Source organism: Mandrillus leucophaeus, unplaced genomic scaffold, assembly GCF_000951045.1.
Source record: "Mandrillus leucophaeus isolate KB7577 unplaced genomic scaffold, Mleu.le_1.0 Scaffold1394, whole genome shotgun sequence".
Lineage (NCBI taxonomy): Eukaryota > Metazoa > Chordata > Mammalia > Primates > Cercopithecidae > Mandrillus > Mandrillus leucophaeus.
Window position 1 is genome coordinate 47,026 of NW_012101359.1, and position 9,809 is coordinate 56,834.

The 9,809-nt window shown below is 40.5% G+C and overlaps 1 protein-coding gene across 2 annotated transcripts in view; it reads left to right on the forward strand.

Annotated features, from left to right (window-relative positions):
- The window catches only part of WDR31 (WD repeat domain 31), a 34,081-nt gene that overhangs the window by 2,911 nt on the left and 21,361 nt on the right, over positions 1–9,809 (forward strand). The window contains exons 2-5 of one of the 2 annotated variants that reach the window (XM_011973688.1): positions 1,197–1,350; positions 5,272–5,415; positions 6,181–6,313; positions 8,344–8,418. In XM_011973688.1, the coding sequence (XP_011829078.1) occupies positions 5,300–5,415; positions 6,181–6,313; positions 8,344–8,418 (324 nt within the window). In that variant the 5' untranslated portion in view covers positions 1,197–1,350; positions 5,272–5,299. The remainder of the gene's footprint in view (positions 1–1,196; positions 1,351–5,271; positions 5,416–6,180; positions 6,314–8,343; positions 8,419–9,809) is intronic. The other variant, XM_011973689.1, reaches the window with a different exon arrangement.

Here is a 9,809-nt window from a genome sequence, read left to right on the forward strand (position 1 = left end):
TGTAGTCCCAGCTACTCGGGAGGCTGAGGCAGGAGAATGGCGTAAACCCAGGAGGCGGAGCTTGCAGTGAGCTGAAATCCGGCCACTGCACTCCAGCCTGGGCGACAGAGCGAGACTCCGTCTCAAAAAAAAAATGAAACAAAAACAAAAACAAACAAACAAAAAAAAGAAATCCAAAATGCTTCAATGACTATTTCCTTCTTATGTCATGTCAGTGCTCAAAGAGTTTTAGATTGTGGAGCATTTTGAATTTTGGATTTTTGGATTAGATGCTCAGCCTGTAGTAACAGTATCTCAGAGGCTTGTGGAATAGATAAAATGAGTTAATAAATATAAAACCTATAGCAATTCCTGGTACATTTTAAGTGCTATTTTTAATCTTTGCAGAAGTCAGTGATGGAGTTATTATCCTATTTTACACATAGGAAAGTGAGACTTAGAGAGGTTCAACAACTTGCCCAAGGCCACATTGAACTATAATTCACAACTAGTCCTGTCTAATGCAGATACTAATGCATTTAATCAAATGTTGTTCTGACTATTCTATGCTGCCCTTAATTCTCAGAATAAGCTGTACTGTCAATCAATATTTAGAATTTATTTGAATTCTTAAAATTAAGTTATTAAAATGCAATAAAACTGTTTATTCTTTGTAGACATTTATAATGGAAATTCTGGACTAGAAGTCAAGAGATTTACTTAGTTATAATTTTGAGCAAATAATATTTCTATCCTTATTCTGCAGATCTTTAAATAAATGGTCGTAGTTATAATTTTGAGCAAATAATATTTCTACCCTTATTCTGCAGATCTTGAAATAAATAAATGGTTTATATATGGTGATTTTGAAAAGCTCTTCCATCTCAAATTCTAGGATAATTATTTAAAACAGGAGAAATTGCCTTTTTCACAAAAGCAGTAAACTCTGAAGTAAGCAGTCAACTCAAGATTTTTGATGAACAGAAGTACTATGTTAGGAGCAAAATCAAAATGTTTAATGATGTATCTAAATATATTTTGCATATTTTAAAAATAGATATATAATTAACATTATAGTATACTTTCCTGAATTGTGGAAATGTGAGAGAGATAATCTTGGAATTTTGTAAAATATTTCTTTCTTTGTGAGGGAAAACTACACCTAACCATCTCTTTAATAAACAAGGTCTTTATTTATCTTGTAAATCTCTTTTCAGTGCAAACATGCTTAGACAGAGAAGAGATTAACTTCAGTGGCTTCCCACTAATTACAGAGATTAAGAAGTACCTGTCTGAATTATTTTCCAAAGGATACACATTACAAATTATTGCATAGGGGCAGCTCACCAAGAAGATCCTATTGGTTTGGGGGTAAGTAATTCTAAAAGTTATCTTTTCCTTAGAATGTCCCATGAATATGCTTTTCTTGGGAAGTATGGCTCTCTGACTATACCAATCAGTTTTGAGCAGAGCCAATCCATTTATAGCACCTGCAATTTCCAGTGACCTAGATCTGTGGATGACATCTGTCGTTAGTTTGATGACAATGTTGAAAAATAGGTTAGGCTGGCAGATAAGAAGCCCTGCACCCTCTATCTATAAACAATACCACATCCCAAGCTTTTTGAAAACTATCCTGAATTTTGCCTCTCAGCACATCTTGTGGTCTCTTACAGAAAATCCTGGACTATCTGAAGTGGGAGGGACTTTAGATTCGCCACTTCACAAGTATTTTTGTTGTACAGTACTGTGCAAGCCACTCGGGGTACAAAGATGAATAATGAAAGACCTTCTCTCATTATACTCATAGTCTACTAAAAATCATTTCATCTAGTGTCCTAATTTTTTAGCTGGGGAGACTGAGGCCAGAGTGGGGAATGGAGCCGCTCAAGGACACATAATGGGATGAGGCAGGGCTGGGGTAGATCCTGGGTCTCTTGATGCCACTCACATTGTTTCCATTGCATTATGCTTTTCTGTATTGGTTACCTAGTCTTGTCAGGAGGTAATTCTATCTACTTCTCAAAACGTAGGCTGAAATTCTTCTGGAAAGCTCTATTTTTTTTAACGCTAATGGTATGAATGAGAATATTAAGTTGGTGCATTTTAGCTGCTGTTCTCTCCTGTAGACAGTTCTTCCTAGAATTAGGTTGGTCATGCCCATAAGAAACTCATTTCCTAGAACTTTTAAGCAGAACCTCAGAAGAAATGGGGATTGGGTGCTCCCACTGCCCCCCATACTTCCCTCAGCTCTTTGATATCACAGCTAGTTACAGGGGACACGTGACCTGGAGTAGTTGAGACTGGTCCTTAGGTTCCTTGGGTCCCAGCAAATGTTCATGCTGGTCACATCTTCAGGTTTCTCTTTTTTTCAGTTTCACCAGCAACTGGTATAGGACCTACATAAATAAGGTGCTTAGGAGGTGTTTCCTGAATGAGTGGAGGAGCATGTTTGAATGCATAATACATTCTCTTTCTTTTCAGTTCTAGCCTTGTTAGTTGAGGGGGATGATACAAGTAAATCTGGAAAATGTTTCATTATTCTTTTTATTCTAATATGTAATCCAATATTAACATTATTTAAATTCTGGGTCACTGGCTTTCAAACTTTTTGGTCTCAGAACTTCTTTTCATTCTTAAAAATTAAGAACCCCCAAAGAGGTTTTGCTTATGTAGGTTATAGATTGGATTTGAATCCTGCTCTGCTACTATTGTTTGACATTAAAACTGAGATTGAATGCCACATGCAGGGTTTGTTAAATTTAAAAATAAATAAATGAGGCAGGCACGGTGGCTCACACCTGTAATCCCAGCACTTTGGGAAGTCAAGGTGGGTGGATCACCTGAGGTCAGGAGTTTGAGACTAGCCTTGCCAAAAAATGGTGAAACCCCATCTCTACTAAAAATACAGAAAAAAAAAAAAAAAAAAAAAAGCCTGATGTAGTGGCGCATGCCTGTAGTCCCAGCTACTTGGGAGGCTGAGACAGGAGAATTGCTTGAACCCAGGAGGCAGAGGTTGCAGTGGGCGGAGATCACGCCATTGCACTCCAGCCTGGGTGACAAGAGTGAAACTCCGTCTCAAAAAAATAAATAAAATAGATAAGTAAATGAATTAATTTAAAAAAACAGAAATTTTAAAGATATTTACTTATTAATTTTCAATTAGTAATAAACCTATTGCATATTAACATAAAACATCATTTTATGAAAAATAAATATACTTTCCAAAACCAAAATATTTAGTTAGAAAAAATGGTATTGCTTTATGGTTTTGCAAATTTCTAATGTTTCCCTTAAACAGGAGACAATTTGACTCAGATATCTGCTTCTGTATTCAGTCTATTGTAATCTGTTGTTTATGTTGAGGTATTAAAAAGAAAAGAAGGCCTGCACTTTGGGAGGCCAGGGAACGTGGATTGCTTGAGCCCAGGAGTTGGCGAAACCCCATCTCTACAAAAAACACAAAAAAATTAGCTGGGCGTGATGGTGTAAGCCTGTAGTCCCCGCTCCCCGGGAGGCTGAGGTGGGAGGATCACCTAAGCCTGGGAGGTGGAGGGTACAGTGAGATCACACCACTGCACTCCAGCCTGGGTGATAGAGTGAGACCCTGTCTCAAAATAAAAAAGAAAGGAGAAGGAAGAAGGAAGAAGGAAAAGGAGGAGAAGGGAGAAGGAAAAAGGAAGAAGGAAGAAGGAAAAGGAGGAGAAGGAAGAAAGGAGAGGAAGGGAGAGAGGGAGGGAGAGAAGGGCCTCACCGAGAGATGTAGTTGGAAAAGGGAGGTCCTCCCAAACTCCCTAAAAGGCTCTCAGGAATCCCCCATGATCCAAGGATCACACTTTAAGAAATGCTAGTCTAGGTCGTTACCTATATTGTCTCATTTAGTGTCATTATTTCTAGCATCTCAGAACATCTATTTCATGATTCTGGCACACTGAGAGGTGCCGTAGTGAAATTATTAAGAAAAAAAAAATCCAGCAACCAAGGAAGGTTACAACCTTTTAGAATAACTGAGGCTTTTCTTTTTCAAGAAGCTTCAGTAATGTGAATTATTTTTTATTTTTGATTACATCTTCTTAGTATTTATTTTATTGTGGCAGAGTGCATGTAACATAAAATTTATGATTAGTAACATTTAGTATATAGAGACAATGTTGTGCAACCATCATCACTATCTAGTTTTAGAACACTTTCATCAGTCCAAAAGGAAACTCTGCCTCTTAGTTTTTTTGTGTTGCTATAAAAAAAAAAACTGAGCCTAAGTAGTTTATAAAGAAAAGCAGTTTATTTGGCTCACAGTTCTGCAGGCTGTATAAAAAGCATGACACGGGCTTCTGTTTCTGGTGAGGGCTCAGGAAGCTTCCACTGTGGCAGAAGGCAAAGGAGAGCCGGCATCCCATGGCAAGAGAGGAAGGAACCAGGTGAGGAGGAAGGTGCTAGGCTTTTTTAAAAACAGTTAGTTCTTGTGGGAACTAATAGAGTGAGAACTCACTAATTACCAGGGAGATGTCACCAAGTATTCATGAGGGATCTGGCCACATGACCAAAACACCTCCAACTAAGCCCTACCTCCAACATTGGGGATCAAATTTCAACATGAGATTTGGAGGGGGCACATATCCAAACTATATCTAGTCTATTAAGATATTCTATATTACATTCTATCTGTATCTATTAAGTAGTCACTCCCCAATCTCTTCCTCATCCCAGCTCTTGGCAACCACTAATCTGCTTTTTGTCTCTAGGTTTGCCAACTATGGATATTTCATATATATAGAATATGAACTATGTAGCCTTTTGTGTCTGGCTTCTTTTGCTTAGCATGATGTTCTCAAGATTCACCCATGTTGTAATATGTATGAGTACTTCATTCCTTTTAATGGCCAAGTAATATTTCATTGTATGGATTGACCACATGATGTTTATCCATTCATTTGTTGATGAATATTTGAGTTGTTTTCACTTTTCGGCCACTGTGAACAGTGCTGCTGTGAACATTTGTGCACAAATTTTTGTTTGAACATCTGTTTCTGTGTTTTTGGCTGTAAACCCAGGAGAAGAATTGCTGGACCATATGGCACTTCTGTTTTTTAGTTATTATAGGACTTCTTAGTCTTTTTTAAAATCAGTTTTGTTTTGTGTATCTGCAACCTCAGGGCCGTAAGGGTGAAGCAGGGTGAGGAGGAAAAGCAAAAGCATACAATTAATTAGTCTGAAAAAGGATTTATTTTCAACATCATACTACCATTATTGTGCCTAACAAAATTAACAGTATGTATTCTTTTTATTAAACAGGGAACGCAACTTCCAGCAGCCACAAGGAATGCTGCTACTCAGGTACCAACTGAAACAAGCTCCTCCACAGAAGGTTTGGTGTAGGTTTTGTGCCGTGATGGGGAAACTGCAAAGCAAACTCAAACACAGCACTTACAAATACAGGTATAGCAATTCTCCCCTGGGAGCCCAGGTTTTATCATGCCCCATTAAAACTCTCCACTAAAGAAAGAGAAGACCCAGGGTGAATGTTGATGGCCTTCCCTGAATAGTTTAGTGTGTTTTCTTTTGGATAAGAAACAGTCAGGGCTGGGTGTGCTGTCTCACGCCTGTAATCCCAGCACTTTGGGAGCCCGAGGTGGACAGATTGCTTGAGGTCAGTAGTTCGAGACCAGCCTTGGCAACATGGCAAAACCCTATCTCTACAAAAAATACAAAAATTAGCTGGGCATGATGGCATGAGCCTATAGTCCCAGCTACGTGGGAAGCTGAGGTGGGAAGATTGCTGGAGCCCAGGAAGTCAAGGCTGCAGTGAGCCATGTGTGCCACTGCACTCCAGCCTGGGCAACAGAGTGAGACCCTGTCTCGAAAGAAAGAAACAGTCAATTTATTAGCTAGTGGCTGCACCCATACACAGAGGGGCCTAAATCTTTAGGATTAATTGCTAGTGTGAGCAAAGAAAGACTCCTGGCTTCTTGGCTTCAGGATCCCCCTTTATCAGATTCCAATCCTTCAGTCATTCTGCACATTTTCAGAATAAATAATACCATTGCTGACAATGTCAGTGGGTCTCCCTTCTCTTCTCCTTTTTAAATATTCCTCCTTAGTCTGGCCTGAATTGCCTTCTTAACCCACATTCTTCTCCCTACCCCACCACACCCCTATCCATTCCCATGCCATTGGGTCTCTCATTTTCTATACTCTTTTTAGCAGGCCTGATGAAATTATAGAAGACAGAATTCAGACTAAAGCTTTTCAAGAGTATAGCCCAGCTCACATGGATACCGTCTCTGTCGTTGCTGCTTTGAACTCAGATGTTTGTGTCTCTGGAGGGAAAGATAAGGTGGGGTTTGCAGTGTTTCCTGGGAAACGAACTTTATTGCAGGGAAAGGAAGATATTTTGAAAGGAAGTCTAGGGTTTGCATTTCTGGAGCAGGGTTGATGAGTATAAAAATATGAGCTTTAGAGTTAGGAAGACTGGGTTTAAATCCCTGCTTGGCCACTACCCATTCGTTTGGACAAGTCTTTAAATTTTTTTGAGCTTCAGTCTTATCTGTTAAGTGGGAATAATAATGCTACCTCACAGGTGGTTATAAAGATTAAATCAAAGAACGTAGGTGAGATCCTTAACACTGTGCCTGACCACCCACATGCTTTCTATAAATGGCAGAGATCATACTTCCCACCAATGCCATGTTACACCTACATGGAGACATAGGAGTTAATTGTCAGCAAAAGGAACTTTCTAATCTCTTCTTTTATGCTCTTTACACTGATATGCATTATGATTCCTCCTGTGTTTTTGTCCTCTTTCCTCCCTTTCTCGCATTTCTCTCCTTCATATTTGGATCTATCATAGCACTCACACCTGGGATACTGGTAGCACAACTGCTAATTCTTTTTGTAGTGAATAATACTAATAATGGGCCGGGTGTGGCGGCTCACACCTATAATCCCAGCACTTTGGGAGGCCATGGCAGGTGGATCACTTGAGGATAGGAGCTGAAGACCAGCCTGGACAACATGGCGAAACCCCGTCTCTACTAAAAATACAAAAATTAGGGGGGGCATGGTGGCACATGCCTGTAATCCTAGCTACTTGGGAGGCTGAGGCTCAAGAATTGCTTGAACCTGGGAGGTGGAGGTTGCAGTAAGCTGAGATAGGGCCACCGTACTCCAGCCTGGGTGGCAGAGCAAGACTCTGTCTCAAAAAAAAATAATAATAATGTCTCTCATTTTCAATAGCCTTTTAGAGTCTTCAAATTCCATTTGCATACTGTATTCCACTGGTTCTAAGATGCATGTTTTCACATTTTATTTTATTTTATTTTTATTATTATTATTATTATTATTATTTTTTGAGAGGGAGTTTTGCCCTTGTTGTCCAGGCTGGAGTGCAATGGCTCGATCTTGGCTCACCTCAACCTCCGCCTCCTGGGTTCAAGCGATTCTTGAGCCTCAGCTTCCCGAGTAGCTGGGATTACAGGCATGTGCCACCACACCTGGCTAATTTTGTATTTTTTTTTAGTAGAGATGGGGTTTCTCCATATTGGTCAGGCTGGTCTCGAACTCCCGACCTCAGGTGATCCGCCCGCCTTGGCCTCCCGAAGTGCTGGGATTATAGGCATGAGCCACCATGCCTGGCCCTGTTTTCACATTGTAACACTTCTTAAATCAGGATGCATCTAAGTATCCTAATTTAATTGGCAGTATTTTGTCTTAAAATCTAGGCCGGGCAGGGTGGCTCACTGCAGTCTCCACATCCTGGGTTCAAGCGATTCTGCTGCCTCAGCCTCCTGAGTAGCTGGGATTATGGGCATGTGCCACCATGCCTGTCTTATTTTGTATTTTTAGTAGAGATGGGGTTTCTCCATGTTGGTCAGTCTGGTCTCTGACTCCCGACCTCAGGTGATCTGCCCACCTCAGCCTCCCAAAGTGCTGGATTATAGGCATGAGCCACTGTGCCCAGCTTGAAATGGTAAATTTTTTTAAAAAGCACCACAACAAAAATATACAGCGCAGTAGGAAAACAAATCTAACCCTATGTGGAATTCTCCTTCACCATCTACAGCCAGAACCTCCAGTGGAATCAGTTCTCCTTGGGGAATGTTAGCCCAAACCCATCAGTAAGTTTAGAGCAGTGGTCTAGTGTGAGAGGGAGAGAGAGAGAACCACCAGGAGGAAAGAAAAGAAACTCAAAGGAGGGGCACATGAGGAGGGATGGCCACAACAGGGAGCCCCTAATGCTTTGAGCAAGTCCCTGAACAGAGAGGGAGTGAGTGAAGAGGGAGAAAGTAAGGTGGGAATGCAGTAGAGGCTAGTGTCACTTTAACAAGAATTAAGTAATGAAACTAAAATCTTCACTCTCTTCAGACAGTTGTGGCCTATAATTGGAAAACTGGAAATGTGGTGAAAAGGTTCAAAGGACATGAACATGAGATCACCAAGGTAATTGTCAAATGATTATTATGAAGGCAATCTGGAACTGAATAAAGGATAGCTAATAGTTCTAGATATTAAGGGTGACTGAATCTTTGATCTTAAGGAAAAATGCAAAGGCTTTGTTTGATGCTGTGAAGTCCTACTTCAGGAGAAACAGAGCAAACCATTCACTTAGTTGTTGTTACAGGCATATCGAACACAGTTTTTCTTTTGTCATTAAGCCCTTAATAGCACAGGTAGTAAACAGAACACAGCTGATAACAACTCTCTCTGACCTATCCTGACTCAGCAGGTACAGTACTGAAGGCTTACCCTGTGCTTACCATAGCTAGGAAAATGACAAAATCCCTGTGCTCAGCAACCTTTTAGTCTAGTTGGGGACATTTAATGAACATTCAATAACAATGAAATAAAAATTAATTTGTTAGATAGCATTACAGACCAGAGTGAGCTTCCAGCAAAAATGATAGAGAATGCCAGTTTATATATAATTCCCTGCTCTGAAGTCCACCTAAATGAACCAAAAATTAAGATACACACTTCTTTTATAATGAAACTAGGCATCAGCCACAATCCCATAGCACAGAATATGATAGTTGCTCGCCAGATACGTTGTGTTCTGAACTAGACAGATAGGGAACACCATGCTCTATTCACTTATCCCCAGATATTTGACAGAGTGCAGATTTCACTAAAAGAGCTGGTCCTGAATGGTCCTCCCAACAGCCCTTTGTTTAGAAAGATGAGGACTAAGGATATAGATTGTTTATCAGTAAAACAAGACAATGTAACAAAATCGAGGCTGCTGCCAGCTTGCTTCTCTTTCTTCCAGTCACCCTAAAATGCCGAAGGACTGGCCAGGCATGGTGGCTCGTCCCTGTAATCCCAGTGCTTTGGGAGGCTGAGGCAGGAGTATCATTTGAGGCCAGGAATGTTTTGTTTTGTTTTTTGAGATAGAGTCTCACTCTCTCTGTTGTGTGATCACAGCTCACTGCAACCTCCATCTCGCGGGTTCAAGCTATTCTTCTGCCTTGGCTGCCCAAGTAACTGGGATTACAGACGTGTGCCACCACACCCGGCTAATTTTTATATTTTTAGTAGAGATGGGGTTTTGCTCGGTTGGCCAGGCTGGTCTCCAACCCCTGGCCTCAAGTGATTTGCCCGAGGCCGGGAGTTTAAAACCAGCCTGGGACATAGCAAGACCCCATCTTGACAAAAAATAAAAAAAACTAGCTAGGCATGTTGGTGCACACCTGTAGTCTCAGCTATTTAGACAAGACATAATCAGCCATCAGTATTCAGGATGACAAATCAAGACATAATCAACCATCAATATTCAGCATGACAAATGAAGTTATAGTAGACCTTGGACTGAAAGGAAAGAAAGTGAGAGAGAA